Source organism: Lemur catta, chromosome 19 (genome assembly GCF_020740605.2).
Source record: "Lemur catta isolate mLemCat1 chromosome 19, mLemCat1.pri, whole genome shotgun sequence".
Taxonomy (NCBI): domain Eukaryota; kingdom Metazoa; phylum Chordata; class Mammalia; order Primates; family Lemuridae; genus Lemur; species Lemur catta.
In genome coordinates, this window is record NC_059146.1 from 24075691 (window position 1) to 24094524 (window position 18834).

At 48.7% G+C, this 18834-nt stretch overlaps 1 protein-coding gene across 5 annotated transcripts; it reads right to left on the reverse strand.

The window, feature by feature from the left end:
• Positions 1–735: 735 nt before the first annotated feature.
• FUT2 (fucosyltransferase 2) lies at positions 736–9942 on the reverse strand. Of its 5 annotated transcripts, none has more exons than XM_045531243.1 (4): positions 9784–9942; positions 6108–6168; positions 5667–5815; positions 736–3011 (listed from the first exon to the last, which is right to left on the reverse strand). In XM_045531243.1, the coding sequence occupies exon 4, from the start codon at positions 3007–3009 to the stop codon at positions 2011–2013; it is 999 nt and encodes a 332-aa protein (XP_045387199.1). In that variant the 5' UTR covers positions 3010–3011; positions 5667–5815; positions 6108–6168; positions 9784–9942; the 3' UTR covers positions 736–2010. The 5 variants fall into 5 exon arrangements, with proteins under 5 accessions (XP_045387199.1, XP_045387198.1, XP_045387200.1 ...); XM_045531242.1 differs by having other exon boundaries at positions 5667–6007; XM_045531244.1 differs by lacking the exon at positions 6108–6168.
• Between the last annotated feature and the right edge of the window lie 8892 nt (positions 9943–18834).

The following is an 18834-nucleotide window of genomic DNA, read 5'->3' on the forward strand; positions in this document are numbered from 1 at the left end:
GGCTTCTGATGCCTGGGCTGGAATGACTTGAAGTGGCCTCAGTGAAGCCACGAGGATCTGCACAGGGCCTCTCAGTGGAGCTTGTGCTTCCTCACAACATGGCCGCTTCAGGTAGCTGGGCTCATTACACGGTAACTAAAGATTCCAAGGGTGAATGTTTCAGCAAACATTCAAAACTTTTGACTTTCCAAAAACATGTCAACTTTTCAAAAAGTTGAAAGCGGTGCCATGAGGAAGTCCAGGTTATCCTGCCAGACAGACAACACGAGGAGATGCTCCAAGTGAACTCCACGTAAATGCAGCTACGTGAGGGTCCTCGGCCAACACCACATGAGCAAAACACCACTCAGCTGACCCACAGAACTGCTGGAAAGAATAAACTGCTGGAGTGTTAAGCCATTATTTTTTTAAAAAGAGATCACACATCTTTTAATTTTTTTTTTTTTTTGAGACTGGTTCTTGCTCTGTCTTCCAAGTTAGACTGAAGTAGCACAATCATAGCTCACTGCAGCCTCGAGCTCCTAGGCTCAAGTGTGCCCAAGTCACCTCAGCCTCCCCAGTAGCTGAGACTATAGGAATGTGCCACTATGCCTGGCTAATTTTTCTTACTTTTTCTAGAGACAAGGTCTTACCATGTTGCCTAGGCTGGTCTCAAACTCTTGGCCACAAGCAATCCTCCTACCTCAGCCTCCCAAGTGCTGGGATTACAAGCATGATCCACTACACGAGGCCTTAAATTTATTTTCTATTTTTTTAGAAACAGGGTCTCACTATGTTGTCCAGGCTGGAGTGCAGTGGCTGTTCACAGGCTAGATCGTAGCGCACTACAGCCCTGGGCTGCTGGGTTCATGTGATCCTCCCACCTCAGCCTCCCAAGCGCTGAGACTATCTGGCTCTATGACTGTGTTCATAATGGTGGTTAGAGAAATATTTCTTTCATGTCTAGGTAATGGTTACAAATGAATCCTCTACAAGGGAAGGATGTTGTGGGAGGTATTCACTACCTGACATGTAACAGATGTGCCACAACATTTACTGAAAGAATGAATGGAATGCCCTCAAGTTCACTGAGCCACACTGGTCCCTGAGTTCTCACGGATAATCATCCCAGGCCCAAGGAGGCCATGGTTGCAGAGGTGGGGCAGATGATCTTGGCACATACGAGGTACTAGCCAATGTGGTGCTTTTGTGCAAACTGGAACAAGGCTCCCCTTCTGGACGGACTAATTAGAAAAAAGTGAGCCCTTTGGATGGAAACAGACCCGAGGACACCTGGCTTGGTGAGTAGATTGTGGGCCTGTTTAAGCCCACTTGCCTTCCTGACCAGGTGCCTTTGTATAGTGAACAACTTACACAACCATTTGGGGCAACCCCATTATCTACTCTAAGGCCATTCCCCCTTCTTCCTTGACAAAACCCCAGTTTTCTGCAAGTTGCCATGTCCTTTAGAGGTGGCTAGTAAACTCCCCAGCTGCAGGACCTGAGGCTAAGCCAGTCCCAGTGGTCTCATTCGCCTTGTCTCCTAATGGGCCACATGGGCATGTGACAATTCCTGTCAATGAGATACGGGGGGAAGTTGGTGAAAGGCTTAGGAAGGTTTCCTTCATTCTTCAAAGGGACCTAAGATACGAATAAGCCTCTTTTTGCTGCCTCTGCAAGAGGTTATCTAGATGTGATAGCTGGATGTGTAGCAGCCTTTTGGGGACTATGAGGCAACTGGGCTAAGACGAGATGAAGGCACAGCATGAAGATGGATGGAGCTAGTTTCACTCATGACTTTGTTGATCTGCTAAATTAACTAACCCTGGAGCTGGGCCATCTCTGGTCTTATGTGAGACACACAAATATGGTTCTTGAATCAGTCAGTTGGGACATGTGTTACTTGCAGCCCAAAGCATCTTCATGCAAGAGCTTATACATTCTGTACATGTGACAAAGTTCTTCTCATGCCTTGGAACTGATCTTGGGGGAGTCAGAAAAGGAGAAGGGGTTGCTAAGGACAGGCTAGCATTAATACTTGAGTAAGGGGGACAGGTCTGCGGGGATCCCCACCCACTCCGGAAGGAAGGCTGCTTCTGGCTTAAAGACTTTGAGGAAGGGAGAGTCTGGGAGAGTGTAATTGGCCAGGTAGATGGTCTGTCCACCAGCCAGATAGGCGGCCCAGATCCCAAACGTGCCAATGGTCATGATGGTGTGGTTACACTGCATCAGCAGCGCAAAGTCCTTGCCAGGTGAGCCCTCAATGCCATCGCCAGCAAACACCACATCCCCGTGGGAGGTGTTGATGTTCTCCCGGCACCAGGCCATGCCGTTGCTGGTGACCACGAAGACTGGGGAGCTGTAGCGCGCCCGGAACCAGTCCATGGCCTGCTCGAGGTATCCCCGGTCAGCTACCACACCCTTCCACGCCTTTGGCATGACGTGGACATAGTCCCCCCGGCGCACGTGGACCCCCACGAAGGTGCTCGGCCAGCTCGCATTCACCCGCAGACCCCGCAGAAACGTCTGGGCCTCCTCGCGCACGTGGTCATGCAGGGTGAACTCCTGGAGGATCTCCTGGCGCAGGTGGTGGTAGAAGGTCCAGGAGCAGGGGTAGCCGGTGAAGCGCACGTACTCACCCGGGATGTGGCGGTATCGCTCCTCCATCCAGTCGTTCAGGTGGTAGTTCTGCCAGTAGATCTGGCTCTCCGTGGAGCTGTGCAGCACCGGGAGGGTGATTCTGAAGATGGGGGCCAGGGTGCTGTGCATCCGGGGCGGGATGAAGGCGGGCCGCCCGTTCATCTTGGCCAGGGCGTACAGCGTGGCGTACTCGCCCATCTGGTTCCCCAGGCGGCCTATGGCATTGATGGTCCAGATGCCCCCCCGCCTCAGCACGGGCGTCTGTGACTCCCACCAGGGAGGCTGAATCTTCGCTAGCCGCTGCTGAAGATGAAATATGGTGGAAGCCGTGAAGACAAAGAGGAAGACATGGGCCGTGGGAAAGAAGAAAGGCCCCTGAGTGCTGATCATGGCTGTTGGGGAGGGAAAGCAGGACGTGTTAGCTGGGAGATGGAGGCCGGGGTGGTGTGGCCATGCTGTGTGTGTGCAGGCGTTGTGTGGGTGTACGTGGGCGTGGGTTTACTCTGTGTGTGTGTAAATACTTGGTATATACTTGCATATGGGTATGCAGGTCTGTCTCTAGTGTGTGTGTGTATGCAGGTGTGAATAGTGTTCATACGTGGGTGTGTCTACACAAGTGGCTATGTATACACTGTGTACATGTGCGTGTATGGATATCTATACATTTTGTGTATATATGGGTATGTGCAAAATTGTGTGCAGACATGCAGACATGTGTACATTGCAGTGTATGCGTGTGTGTATATTGTGTACATATAAGGGTGTGTATATACATTAATATCACATACATTCTGGGAGGCTGAGGTGGCTGGATTGTTTGAGCTCAGGAGTTCGAGACCAGCCTGAGCAAGAGCGAGACCCTGTCTCTACTAAAAATAGAAAGAAATTATATGGACAACTAAAAATATATATAGAAAAAATTAGCTGGACATGGTGGCGCATGCCTGTAGTCCCAGCTACTCGGGAGGCTGAGGTAGGAGGATCACTTGAGCCCAGGAGTTTGAGGTTGCTGTGAGCTAGGCTGAGGCCACGGCACTCTAGCCTGGGCAACAGAGGGAGACTCTGTCTCAAAAAAGAAAAAAAAAAAAAATAGCATATAAGTGGTTGTGAACATGGCATGTGTGTATATGTGTGTATATACAGGAGTGTGTGTACTTTGTGTGTATATACATGGTATGTTTAAATGTGGGTGTTTATAGACTTGAGTGTACATATGTGATGGTGAGTACAAGTATATGTACTCAGTATTTCCTGGGGATCCAGTTTCTAGAGCTCTTCATCTTTTGCATGCCCTGCCTATATCCCCTTTGGAGGGAAATTGCCCTGGGCATCAAGGACTCAGTCACCTGACCTGTCTACCCTCTTGGCTATAGCTGATTCAACTTGAGATGAACACTCAGCTCCATGGTGGCCTGTCCATGCATTGGCCATGGCCTTTGGACAAGCGTAGGCTGGCTCTAAGAGATGAGTTGTGCCAATCAAGTTCTCTCGGGTACCTTTACTGTAAGACCCTGACGGCAGATGGCAGATGATGTTGAAAAAGAGAATAGGGGCCGGGTGCAGTGGCTCACGCCTGTAATCCCAGCCCTTTGGGAGGCCAAGGAGGGAGGACTACTTGAGGCCAGGAGTTCAAGATCAGCCTGAGCACGAGCGAGACCCTGTCTCTACAAAAAAATAGAAAAATTAGCCAGATGGGGTGGTGGCACACCTGTGGTCCCAGCTGCTTGGGAGGCTGAGGCAGGAGGGTCACTTGAGCCCAGGAGTTTGGGGTTGCTGTGAGCTAAGATGATGCCCCTGCAGTGTAGCCCAGGTGACAGAGCAAGACCCTGTCTGAAAAAACAAAAACAAAAGAAAGAAGGAAAGGAAGGAAGGAAGGAAGGTAGGAAGAATAGAAGTTGGAGCAGCTAAGATTCAGGCTGAAGGCATGAACCAGTAACCCCTGGCAACCAGAAGATACCTGAACAGATGTGCAAAGAGACTCAAGAAAACTTCAGTCCTGCACAAGAAATCCCAGAAAATCACCCTATATTTGAGTACAAATACAACCTATTCTTTTCAACTCTAGTTACAACAGAAATTCGTTCCAGGAGTGGGGTGGTCACATAGAACAGACCTTCAGAGAGTGTGTGGAATTCTCTATGGTATCACCGGAAGTGGAAGACAGTGAGCATTGCCCATCCAGGACAGAAAACTTGAGCCAGTGGTTTGTAGAGTGAAGCAGTTAATGAAGCTGTTGCCTGGGATACCTTGGGACACATCAAAGGCCCCCAAAAGGATGAGACTTTGAAGATGGAGTTGCTGAGCATGAACAGAGCAGCTATAGGTAATGTTAAGCAGGAAATAAATCAGTTCTGACTCCACATTCTGTGGTCAGAAGCCAGTAAGTAAAAGCAGAACAGCTATTACTTAGCGTTGCCACAGTTTACACTTCATTATTGCTGAAGTTTATCTTATGTCTAAAAGTGACTATGGGCCTCGTCATCCTACAGGCTGGGCTGGATCAACACCTGTGGCGTGTGGCCACTGGTTGATCAAGATCAGACTCTGAGTGACGGCGGGGGGGAGGGGGATATCTGGGAGGAGTCAAAGGGATGAGGGCTCCTACCCTCTGAGATCTTCCAAAGCACTTGCTACCTCCTCCCCAGTGACTGTCGAGGTTCTTTTTAAAACTCTTCCTCATGAAAGGGCTTTAATAGCAGCATATCCTGGAGGCTCTGCACAAAGGTAGGTTAGAGACAAAAGGCTTCCAGTTGACTCAGTCCAAGGCCTGTGTTTGTGGTCAGAGCATTGGCTGAAGTTTCCAGGAAGAGCACGCTGGGGCTAAGTCAATCTGGGTGTGACCTGGTTGAACATGAGAAGCTGCCAGAGGTATGCAGGTGTGGTCCTCGAAGCTAATTATGGCAGGTCAAAATTGACATAGGACCCAACGTTGCAATATCCCTGCTTTTGATTTGTAAGTTGCTGAAACTGTGGGTGAAGAGGCTCTCTAAGGGGGCTGGGGAGAGGAGGAGGATCCCCCGCAGTGGGGGGAGGGAGAGCTGTCTCACCTGGCTTGCTCTCTTCCCGCTTCTTCTGGATGTTTCTCTCTTCCTTTCTCCAGCTAGATTTTGAGCACTTCAAGGGCAAGGAGGAAACGTGGCTATTCTGTCTGGCTCCAAATTTGCCAGGCACAGGATGCCGGATGGCTAGGGAAATGCTTGTGGGAAGGTGCAGGGATGGAGGGAAGGGAGGGAAGGAGAAAGGAAGCGATGAGGTTCATGACATGCTGCTCCAAAATATGGCACCTTGGCATTTGAAAAAACAGCGGAAGTGGGAAGGTCTCCCTGACCTTCTCCAGCCCTTCTCCGCAGACGCAGGTCATAGGATCATCAACCGAGAGGTGCCCTTCCTATCCCGGGAGGAAAGGAGTATCTTTAGCTCTGAAGACATAGGGACACAGAGAGGAGTCTGAACAAACAGGCCTTGCTAAGTTCCCCCCAGTTTATTACCATTAGATCATACTCCCTTTGTCCAAGCGTCCTTCTGCACACTGTCCATGCCCCATCGAACCTAAACATAAAAATACATAGGTTTCCCTGTTTCTTTGGGTCTTCATTTCTCTTTTTTGTTTGTTTTTTGAGACAGGGTCCCACTCTGTCACCCAGGAGTACAGTGGCACCCTCATAGCTCACTGCAGGCTTGAACAATCCTCCCACCTCAGCCTCCCGAGTAACTGAGACTCCAGTCACGTGCCACCACGCCCAGCTAATTTTTAAAAATATTTTTTGTAGATATGGGGTCTCGCCATGTTGCCCAGGCTGGTCTCAAACTCCTGGCTTTAAGCGACCCTCCTGCCTTGGCCTCCCGAAGTGTTGAGATTATAGGTGTGAGCCACCGCACCTGGCCACGGTCCTCATTTCTAAAGGCTCCCACGTCATGTAACCCTTTTATTAGATAAATTTGTTATGCTTTTATCTTGTTGATCTGTCTTTCATTATAGGTGCCTCAGCCATGAACCTTGTGACAGGCAAGGAAAAAATACTACTTTTTCTCCTTTAGAGAAGGAAGGAAGGGAGGGAGGGAGGAAGGGGACAGAGAGAGAAAAGAGGGAAAGAGAGGAAATGGAGAAAAAGACAAGGAGAGAAAGAAACAGAGGCAGGAAGAGAACAACAAGAAGCGAGACAGAGAAAGTGAGAAAGAGATGGGGAGAAAGGCAGCAGGCGGGGTGGATGCATCGCCACTGGGTCCTGTCTCTGCCCCTGTCCCCATCCCTGCCTGCTTCCGGGTCTCTCTCCAGGCCAGTCTCTTTCAGGCCTGGGCCTCGGTCTCTTCATTACACACACCCCTCTGAGAAGGAAGGGACAGTGTCCCTCTCATTCCCATGTATCCGCCACTGCAAAACACCAAAAGCTGGGCTGGGCACAGCGGGGTCACCCCCTGTGCCCAGCGCCCTGTCTGGGTGCGTCCTTGCCAACATCTCCCCGTCTCCTCTTTCTCCTTTCCTCACGTCCCTGTCTTATTTTACTGGTCTCCATTTCTGGGCACCAAGTAGGTGAAAAAAAAAGACATATCGGAAGAACAGACGTTCACAATCAAACCTTCAGATCTCTGGGCCCCTGAACTGAGATAATCACATCCCCTCCAACTGTGTTTACAGCAAACGGAAAGACTATAAGCCTAGCTTGGTTTGGGTACAAAGTGAAAGGGCGGCCTTGCAAAAATAACAGGAAAATCCCGAATCCCACAATTTCCCCAGTAACGGTTAAAGATCCATCCTTTGAGTTCTCTCGATTACAGGCCCCCTGCAAGAGGTCTGCTTTGCAAAACTTCTCAAAAAAGCACAACGGATGGAAAAAAGATGTAAATCTCTCTCTTTAAAATTTTTTTTTTTTTTTTTGAGAATCTGCTTTTACACAGTTCCCGAGTAAACAGTAGAACAAGCTACAGCCTCAACCATATCTCCAGGACAAAGTCACATCTCCTAGGATAATCCCTTCTGCAAGGAAGGCAGGAAACCAACTTTTGGACTTTGACATCCTTGCAGTTTTTTTTATCTACCTGCTGCCACTTTTGATACCAAGTGACAGCTGTCACTGTTTTTTTTTCTCTTTGTCCTGTTGAAATCAGGGAGCCACTCTGCCATCACCTTGCTCTTTCCAACCCCTCCTTCCTTCCTTCTTTCTCTTTCTCCCCCTCTCTCCTCTAAGATAAAATAAGCGATTAAATTTTATATCTTAATTTCTGCGTGAGAAATCTTTCTCCACTCGAGCCGTGAGCACCTGCTAGCCTTCCCACCCTAACAAAAAGAAAGGCAGAATGTCTAGAACAATGTCTCTGCCTCCTTGGTTGTTCCCTCCCTCCTCACCCAGGAAGGCAGATGGGTGGCTGCTGAGTGGCCAGAGCAGGAAGCTCCTCGCTGAGCTTGCTGACCTTGACCGAGGTGAGCAGGAAGGGCAGGAGCGCAGAGCAAGATCCCGAGTCTCAGAGAGGGAGCTGTGCTGAGACTGCAAAACCCTTAGGTTTGGAGAGAAACCCTGTGGGGCGTAGTCATGAGCCGGTTAGCTGTGTGACCTTGACCCAGGGCCTTTACCTCTCTGTGCTTCAGTGTTCTTGTCGGTCCATAAACAGGGGATAAAAATCCCTCCATGGCCGTGTTTGCACAAAACGGAAATGCGCTGGCGGAGCCCGGCTGATCGCCCAAACCCCACCAACCCCACTGAGGGCATCATCTTGTGGACTTTTAATAACAACCGCAAGCAGGTGATCCCCTGCCCATTCTACAGCAAGGAAACAAGCCGAGACTGGTCCAGGGCAGGGGCTGAGAGGAGAGCCCCAGGGTGTGGTGGAGCTGGGGAGGGTGCTCAGATGGTAGTTGGAGACTGCAAAAGCCACTAGCCCGAAGCCGTGGGGAACCTTGGGAGATGCCAATCGAGGAAGTGGACATCTGGGGCTGTGCTGCTTCTGGTAAAGGGGAGGTGCCTGGGCCTTCCCTAGTCCCCTGAGATCGGGAAGTCCATCTTGTTATCTGCTCCCAGTTCCTACAGCTGCATCAGGCACCTCAGGCTAGGCGGCAGAGTCAGGGCCCTTCCTCCATCCGGTGGCCTTGGGGGTCTCCCTTGGGAGATTGCAGTAGGACACCAGAACAGAAGGGCCCCGACTTCGACTTCGAAAGAGGAACCAGGCCTCCGGTGCCCCCAGGGGAGTGGAGTGCTCAGTGTCTGCAGATGGCTTGTTTTGAATTCTCCCTGTCTCATCCACTTCTTTTCACTCCAGGCCAGGCGGCATCCTCTCCCCCTGGACCCAGCCTCCTGGCTCCTCCTCAGCCTCCAATCTGTCCCCTCACCCACTGCTGGCCCTGCCAGGGCTCCCCACCCCTCAAGACAGAATCCCAGCCTCAGGCGGGCCCTGCCCCACTTTGACGTGTCACCAGCTGTTCCCATGAAATAACCCAGGGCCCTCCTGTCCCTTAGATCAGGAAGCCCTTCCCTGCCTCACCCCCCCAGGTAAGCTCAGTGCCCTGCTGCCTCTCCCTCCAGCCCTCCCTGTCACAGCCATCAACCATTGTCAGGACCATCGCAACTTTGGGGGAGAGATGGGAGTTTAAGACAAAAATGTGCGGCCATCGCTCTGAAATCCCAGGCGCAGAACGGTGGCAGTGACTCCAGATGGAATTAGGGAGTGGGTGGGGGACCAAGCCTCTCCCCAGACCAGGTCTGGGCTCAGACGACCTGTCTGGGCTTAGCAGCCCCTAAGATGGGAACAGGAAAAGCCGGTTCCCACCAGCTGTGCCCTGGTCTTTTTGTCAGCACTATTACCAGATTGGTTCCTGGTGACAGTGAAAGGAGGGAAGAGGAAGCTGGTGGCCTGGGGTGGGGTTGGGTGAGGCTGAAGCCACAGGCAGGAGCGTGGCTAGTGGGGGGAGGGAGGCTTTGCTGAGGAGGAGGGTCCTGGCTGCCCAGGGGAGGACCCTCATCTCCTGGAGGCCCTGAGGTGGGGGCACATCCCAGAGGGGACCAGAGACCAACAAGTGGACGTGGACGGCTGAGATTCCACTTCCCAAATCCCTGCTCTCTGCCTGGGGTGCGTGCATGTGTGCGTGCGTGTGAATGTGTATGTGTGTGTGTGTGTGTCCCCAAGGCGTGCGTGCTGCAGGGTAGGAGGAAGCTCCCCCTCGACTTCTCTCACCTGGTTCTGGCTGGAAGAATCTGAATCGGGCAGTGGGTGACAGGGTGGCTCTGTAGGTGGCTCAGCGCTCCCTGCTTCCTCCGGGTCTCTTCACTCAGGGCCACTGAAACCTCCTGAGCCTTCCAGCACCCGTGGCTGGAAAACTCCGCCCAGGATCTACCTGGCTTTCCAGAGCGGGTGTGGCTGGGCTGCTGCAGGGAGGTGAGCCAAGAACCCTCCTCCTGCACCGGGTGCCTGCCAGGAAGGCAATCTAGCTGTGTGCCCTGGGTTCCTACAGTTGCCTCAGGCCGGGCCACAGGAGTAGGGGAGGCAGGTGTGGTCAAGGTCCCTTCCTCCATCTGGGGACCCTGGGGGTCTTCCTTGGGGGACTGCAGTAGCACGAAGGGGTCCTCACTCTGTCCCCCTCCTCCTGGTTGCCAGGAAGACAGCCGATGGTGAAGGGACGGAATCCAGCCAGGCCAGGCTCTTCCGACTGAGCCCCGCCAGAATCCTAAACATATTATTTTGGCAAACAGCTATGTTGGACCCTTGTCTACCACCTCTTTCAATCCTCACAACAGTTCCATGAAGTGGACATTCTTAGTAGCTCTGTTGTACTCAGGGGAAACCACAGCACGGACAGGCAAAGATACACAGCTAGACTGTCACAGAAGCTGGGATTTGAAACCAAGCCAGTTGGACCCTGGAAAACACCTGGCAAATGGTAACTCTTCTCAGTTCCCCTTATTTCGAAAATGTTAGGCCAGGCGCGGTGGCTCACGCCTGTAATCCTAGCACTCTGGGAGGCCGAGGCAGAAGGATTGCTCAAAGTCAGGAGTTCAAGACCAGCCTGAGCAAGAGTGAGACCCCGTCTCTACTAAAAATAGAAAGAAATTATCTGGCCAACTAAAATATATATATATATAAAAAAAAAAATTAGCCGGGCATGGTGGCGCATGCCTGTAGTCCCAGCTACTCAGGAGGCTGAGGCAGTAGGATCGCTTAAGCCTAGGAGTTTGAGGTTGCTGTGAGCTAGGCTGACGCCACGGCACTCACTCTAGCCAGGGCAACAAAGCGACACTCTGTCTCAAAAAAAAAAAAAAAATGTTCTCAGGCAATCATCACTTTGTATCCACTCGTGGTATCGTGGTATTATGGTATCAGTGCCTGTCTATGGAGGCCCAAATCAGGTGCAAGGCGAGGACTTTTACTGAGGAGGAAAGAGGCAGGCACTGCCAGAGCCCCCAGCGAGCCCAATGCTGAAAGAGGGACAAGAAGTCCTCTGAGTGCTGGGTGAGGCAGCAGGAGGTTCACTACCACCCATGAAGCTCCCTTAAAAAAAAAATTTCCGAAGCCTGGGCAACACAGCAAGACCCCATTTATACACACAAAAAAAGAAAGAAAAAATTAGCCAGGCCTGGTGGCATGTGCCTGTAGTCCCAGCTACTCAAGAGGCTGAGGTGGGAGGATCCCTTGAGCCCAGGAATTCGAGGCTGCAGTGAGCTATGATTGCACTACTGTGCTCCAGCCTGGGTGACAGAGCAAGACCCTATCTATAAAAAGCAAACAAACAAAAAATCCCTCCAAATCAGATCAAGCGGCTTGCTCTAACCACCAGCTTTCAGAAAAACAGGAGGATAAAGTTGCCAGTGAATCGACACCATGAGGATGCTATCAGCCAAGTCCAGAATGTGGGATAGTCTATGAGACAAGTGACCTGGTTTCCCCAATGACACAGAAAAAAGAAAACTGTGGGGAGCGTTATAAAATATGCGAAACAGATGTCTCCCCTCCACAAGTGTCTGACGGATGTTCCAAAGTCACGGGATGTAGGACAATTATTCATATGTGACTTCTAGCATCCTGACCCCAGCCACCTAAAATGCTTTGGTAGCATCCAAACACCATTGTGATAACTAATAACACCCCCACAGATTCCCAAAACTTCCCCAGGGAGAGAGCCCTCACGATTGATGACTGTTGTTCTAAACCCTTTGCTCTCCCTTTCAGAACCAGAGGTGTGCTGGTAAACTCTTAACAACCAGCTCTCTGGAGGGAAAAAACCCTGGTTGGTAGCATTTGCCGATTTCCATGGTGTAAATACTCCCACCATGGCCAATTCCAAGCTACCAACATAACATCATTGAACAACGGAATTGGAAAGAGATGCACAGTATAATATTGTTATATAGTATGCTTACCCTACACAATACATGTAAATATAGTAATTAGGGCATGATGAATTTTGGGCATTCATTACTTTTCTTTTGGAAATAATGACTTCAATTGTAAGTGATACCATTTGATTTTAGGTAATGTCTATGCTTAACAGCAACATTTCTAGAACCATCAGCTCCCACAAGTAGTATTTGCAGACTGCAGCACACATCATTGCATAGACTATCTCTCATCTTTGGTGTGTCCACCTGGAGTTGTCACCTGTGCCCCCTCTAGGTCCCTGTAAAGCAGGGAACGGCAGAGCGGGGAGGAGTATCTCTGTCACTCTCTCTGCCCCCAGAATACCCCCTTCAGGAGACTTTCTGCTCAGGAGTTGCCCAATCCATTCAATGACTATTTAATTTATCACCTATTATGTGCTGGATACCATTTGGGAGCAGGGGTACGAGATCTCTGACTTCAGGGAATTAAGTAGCTCCCATCCTGCTCTGCCTCCTTTTGTCCCACCCATTGAAAGGAGGGGGAGTACTGGGGGGGGATAGAGGGGCAGGGGCAGGTGGGGGTGGGGCTTGTCAACTTCTGTTTTGGAACTTCCAGCACAGCAGGAACTCAATCAGTACTTGTTAAATAAATTAGTGCAATTAGGCCAGCATGGTGGCTCATGCCTGTAATCCCAGCACTTTGGGAAGCCGAGGTGGGAGGATCACTTGAGGCCAGGAGTTCGAGACCAGCCTGGGCAAAGTAGTGAGACCCTGTCTCCACAAAAAATAAAAAAATTAGCTGGGTGTGGTGGGGACTCACGTGAGCTGGGACTCACACCTGTAGTCCCAGCTACTTGAGGCCAAAGTGGGAGGATCATTTGAGCCCAGGAGTTTGAGGTTACAGTGAGCTGTGAGGACGGCACTGCACGCTGGCCAGGGGAAGAGAACGAGAATCTGTCTCAAAAAATAAATAAATAAATAAATATAGTTAGCCTAATTAATAGCTGATACTCAAGACTATATATATATTTAAAACTTCTCTGTTCTCTTTTGGATCCTATTTCTCCCATGGGAATTTTTTTCAGTCAACTGAAACCCCTTTTAAATGACATGCTTGGTCCCTCCGTTTACTTCCTTTCTGTTGGCATGATTTTTGCTGAGAAAAATGTAAAATTTCATTGGTTTTTTGGACAGGTTCAAATCTCCCCAAATTGCCTGCTCTAAGACTTGTTCTCCCATTTACTTCTACCCCTCCTTCTTTTCGCCACCTTTGATGCCACATGAAGAGATCTAAAAGAGACTTCCGGAACCCTGAGAGCCCTTGGGGAGCACAGCCAAGCTGCCACAGACCTCCTTGTGGGATCGCTGTCCTCCTCACAGAGCCCCAAGGCTTGTGCGTGGGCTCCTCTCAGGTCTGAAGCTCCACTCTCTTCTGCACTAAACCACCTGATTGCTTTTGCATTGTGGGGTACCGAGGGTTGCTGTACATACAGTAAGAGTGCATATGGGCTGGGCGTGGTGGCTCACGCCTGTAATCCTAGCACTCTGGGAGGCCGAGGCAGGTGGATCGCTCGAGGTCAGGAGTTTGAGACCAGCCTGAGCAAGAGTGAGACCCCATCTCTACTAAAAATAGAAAGAAATTATCTGGACAACTAAAAATATATATAGAAAAAATTAGCCGGGCATGGCAGCACATGCCTGTAGTCCCAGCTACTCGGGAGGCTGAGGCAGTAGGATCGCTTAAGCCAAGGAGTTTGAGGTTGCTGTGAGCTAGGCTGATGCCACAGCACTCACTCTAGCCCGCACAACAAAGCGAAACTCTGTCTCAAAAAAAAAAAAAAAAGAGTGCATATGAATTACGCTGTCTTGGGGCATGAGCTACCTGGGCACTGACAAGGGCTGCAGGTTTAAAGATAACTGACAGCATTGCAATGAATGGTTGCTACCACAGAAGGCAAACTCTGCTTTTCCATCCTCCTCTTTTCTTTGTGTGTTTAGATAAGAAAAACCTCAGATTCTCAGATTTCTTTGTTTTGAAACAGTATCTTGTTATGTTACCCAGGTTGATCTTGAACTCCTGGCCTCAAGCGATCCTCCTGCCTCAGCCTTCCAAAGTGCTGGGATTACAGGCACGAGCCAAAATGCTCAGCCTCTTCAAATTTCCGACTGAGTCAAGCTGAAACTGCCAGGGAAGTGTTTGCTGCAGCGAGGTACACCATGGGAGCAGTGGACAGCCACATTCCCTTCTTGGGCTTTTGCCTCAGCTCTGGGGGACTGAGGACCCAGCACAGGAATGGATCCTTGATTTCTGGGTGTGCCTCCGTCCAGCTGTGCCTGGCTTTCACGTGTATGAGGATTAGCCTGGCCCTGGAAGCCAAAACACTTTGCCCTATTTGTCAATGGGCTCAACCCCAAACTCAGTAATCCAGTTAAAAACCAGACTCAATTTAAAGCCACCTATCTAACTAAAATTGAGCTCTAATTATTTTAGACTTCTGAATTTTTTTCCTAGGCTCGTCTGTATAATCTTGTAGTAAATTCTTACGATTTTATGTTATTTTGTCATTCTTTTTTTTTATTTTTATTTATTTATTTTTATTTTTTATTCCTTTTTTATTTCTGTTTTTCTTTCTTTTCCTTTCTTTATTTTTTTTTATTCTTATTGTTTTATGCCTGCTGCTCCACGTGTTGGATGTCATACATTTTTAATCTTTCTCAGTCGGGTACATGGTGGCTTACACCTGTAATCTCAGCACTCTGGGAGGCCAAGGCAGGAAGATTACTTGAGGTCACGAGTTCGAGAACAGCCTGAGCAATAGCAAGACCTTCCTCTCTACGAAAAAAATAGCCAGGTCTGGCAGTGCGTACCTGTAATCCCAGTTACTCATTACTCAGAAGGCTGAGGAAGGATCACTTGAGCCGAGTATGTTTTTTTTTTTTGGACAAGTTCTCACTCTGTTGCCCAGGCTAGAGTGCAGTGGTGTCATCATACCTCACTGCAACCTCCAACTCCTGTCTCTTGGCTGAAATTTCAAAGTCAAAGCTATAAAAACTTTATTTCTGTTTGTATGCATGGGCATTTCTGTCATGTATGCATGGGCATGTGTTTGTGTTTGTATATTGTAAGATGGTACCAAATTTACTTATAAATAAATGAGTGATCATAAACTAAGTAAATAAGCCCAGATGCTTTTCAAGTTCCTGTGGCTTTAGTAATTTTTGGTAAATAAAGCTAGTTTAAAAATGGTTGATAGGGGTGTGGGGGGCATGGGCAATATACATAACCTAAACTTTTGTACCCCCATAATAAGCTGAAATTTAAAAAATTCAAAAAATAAAAATAAAAATGGTTGATAAGGGCCAGGTGCAGTAGCTCATGCCTGTAATCCTAGCACTCTGGGAGGCTGAGGCGGGGGGATCCCTTGAGGTCAGGAGTTCCAGACAAGCCTGAGCAAGAGCGAGACCCCATCTCTACTAAAAATAGAAAAAAATTATATGGACAGCTAAAAATGTATATATAGAAAAAATTATCCAGGCATGGTGGCGCATGCCTGTAGTCACAGCTACTCGGGAGGCTGAGGCAGAAGGATCGCTTGAGCCCAGGAGTTTGAAGTTGTTGTGAGCTAGGCTGACGCCACAGCACTCTTGCCCGGGCAAGAGAGTGAGACTCTGTCTCAAAAAAAAAAAAAAAAAAATCAAACTGCAATGAAAACTGCTTTACCCAAAACATTGATTACCCATAGGCATAATTAGGTTACCTATCAAGGCAAGTAAAGTTTAGCCATGTGAACAAGTTCCAGTTTTGTCAGAAGAAATTTGAATGCAGTCACCTTTTGTGAACCAGTGAGTTTGCATTACTATCTTATGACTAGAGTTCTTAGGTAAAAGGTACTGGAACTTTGTGTGCATGTGTGTGTGAGTGTATATGTTTTGTGTGTGTACATGTATTATATGTTTGTGCTTACATGGTTCTAGACTGGCTCATATGTAAAGAAACACCCATAAATTAAATAAACACACCCAAATGCTTTCTAGTTGATGTGAATTTAGTAATGTTTGGTAAATAAGCTGGGTTATAAAAAAGAAAAAAGTATCATTGGTAAATTAAGAATAAAAAAGTTTTCAAATTGTCAGCATACATTTTTGCCTGGGTTTTACTGGACATGTTTATGTTCTTAAGGTGTCAGGGTTTGACACAAAGGTTATAAAACTATAAGCCCAGCCAAAGATAAAATGATCTTTTTATATGATTTTTGATAAGTAAGGCAAATTCAATATTGTTGACCTAGTGAAAATAGCTAAATCTCTTATTGTCCACAAAAATACCTGTGTGCTCAACCTTTTTTTTTTTTTTTTTTTTGAGACAGAGTCTCCCTTTGTTGTCTGGGCCGGAGTGCCATGGCGTCAGCCTAGCTCACAGCAACCTCAAACTCCTGGGCTCAAGTGATCCTCCTGCCTCAGCCTCCCAAGTAGCTGGGACTACAGGCATGCGCCACCATGCCCAGCTAATTTTTTCTGTATATATTTGTAGTTGTCCATATAATTTCTTTCTATTTTTAGTAAAGACGGGGTCTCGCTCTTGCTCAGGCTGATTTCGAACTCCTGAGCTCAAAGGATCCACCCACCTCAGCCTCCCAGAGTGCTAGGATTACAGGTGTGAGCCACCGTGCCTGGCCGACAAGTATTAAGTAAATAGCAAGTAAATATTTCCAGGATTTAAAACTATTGAATCCTGCTGGGCCCAACCTGTTATTAATATTTACTGCCACTGAAACTGTAAGCATCCACTCTCTAGGCCCAGGGACTATCACAGAAGAGGTGATTGCGTGAGATTGTAAACGTTGATTTAGAGGGATGGAGTTAGACCCTCCAGATCAAGGTTGGGCACACAGAAGCCTAAACAAATGCTAAGAGTCTTATGCTCCACTGACTGAGCTAGCCAGTTGCTCCCCTGAACAAATGCTCAAAGAGAGACTTTGCCTTTTTGGGCCATGTGGTTCAAATATCCATCCCAACCATAAAGAATTTCCTGCTTCCCAACAGACTTAGAGCTTCCTGGGTACCGCTGTTCCCAGTTATGGGGTTTATACAAATAGACGTTTAATAAGCAATTTATTGGGCCACTTTAGGACAAATTTACGAAAGTAAAAATATTGCTGTACAACAAAAGTCTCTAAATTCCTTAGCTTAAAATGGTTAACAATGCTTATATTTTATTTCACAAATTGCTACAAGTCTGCAACTAAACCCAAGAACATAGTAGCTCAACACTTAATAGATAAATTAATTCTGTAGCCTTGCCTTTGACATTTTGGTTTTACCCTTATGTTACCTAGAAGCTTTTGGGTCGCTGAGTGCCTGTCCACCTCCAACATTTAATTGGCTGTAAGCCCTTTTAGGCTCCTAAATCCTCTTGGCCCCAAGGGTCCCAATGGGGACCTGAATGCACCCACGGCAGTAGCCATATTACTCTGGCAACAGTGAGACAAAATAAAAGTCTGGCCATTGATGCTGCCTCTGGAAGATCTTGGGCAAAATGTGGGAATTACGAACCAAGATTTTATTCAATCTTCAGTCTCTCTGCTGACTGAATGGACGCACACGGGGGTTTGCACCTGTAGTCCCAGCTACTCAGGAGGCTTAAGGTGGGAGGATCTCTTGAGCCCAGGGGTTCTCAAGTCTAGCAAGCTATGATTATGCCACTGCACTCCAGCCTAGGCAATAGAGCAAGACTCTGTTTCTAAAAGTAATAATAATAAAAAAAAATATTTCAACATTTTAAAGAATAATAAATAAAAATTCTGGTATCTCCATACTTTTTAAATACACTGAACACAGGAAAACTAGCTGCACTGGGATTTCTCAGAGCACCATCAGGCCCTAGGGGCTTAGGGAGTGGCAGGGTGTGAGGTGTCTCTTGTCATTCCCTGTCCACACAGGCCACTGACTGAGACGGCTGTGGTGCAGTCTCCATGGCCCCCTGGGGTCAGGCTGCTGCTGCCACGACATGTGCACTCTGGCCATCTTTGCTGCCACACAGAGGCCTGCTGTTGAGTCCTGCAATCAACCTGAGCCTTCCCACACCCCAGGGTGCTGTCTGTACCTAAGCCCCTCTCCCCATCCCTTGCAGGGTACTACCTTCCTCAACCAAGGGCATCACTCTGAGATGTAGCCTCTCAAATCCTTTTATTCCTCACATTCTTTCATGATAAGGCCCACTAAATCCAAAGCCTGAATTCCTAGCTCCCCCAAAAACCTAGTTCCCCTTTACTTCAGGGCGGGAACAGCTGCATCACCAAACCCTCCCAGGAGGTGAGTGCAAAATGCTTGGACTTCATGCTACCGGTGCTGCAAGGAAGGAGAGGCTGAAACACATCTCCTAAAGCAACCCGAATGTTAACAGCACGCCACGCACACGTGAGCCACCAGCGCTTACCTTGGGTTGGCTCTAAATGAATTCATGAAGTTCTCACGAGTTCCTGCTGAGGCAAGTTCTGTAGTATGTTTATTTTTCAATCAGCACACTAAGGCACAGAGAGGTTAAGTCACTTGTCCAACGTCCCTCAGCTACGAAGCAGATAACCCTGGATTCCAACTGCGTGTGGGATCCTGAGTCCATGCACTGCCTTGACATATGCTGCTTCTTTGAGAGCTCTGACAATGACGGAGGGATGTGCACAGGGCTAGGGGCCATTCTGTGGGGCCCTGCCAAGGTCAGCAGCGATGCCCACCCACTCTGGCAGGAAGGCCGCTTGTGCCCTGAAGACCATGTGGAAGGGGGAGTCGGGCAGGGTGAAGTTGGCCAGGTAGACAGTGTTCCCGCCCGCCAGGTAGGCAGCCCAGATCCCAAAAGTGCCCACAGTGATGATGCTGTGGTTACACTGCGTGAGCAGTGCAAAATCCTTGGCCGGTG

Coding starts and splice junctions, on each gene's coding strand:
- FUT2 (XM_045531241.1), bottom strand. CDS start 3,009: ATGATCAGCACTCAGGGGCCTTTCTTCTTTCCCACGGCCCATGTCTTC.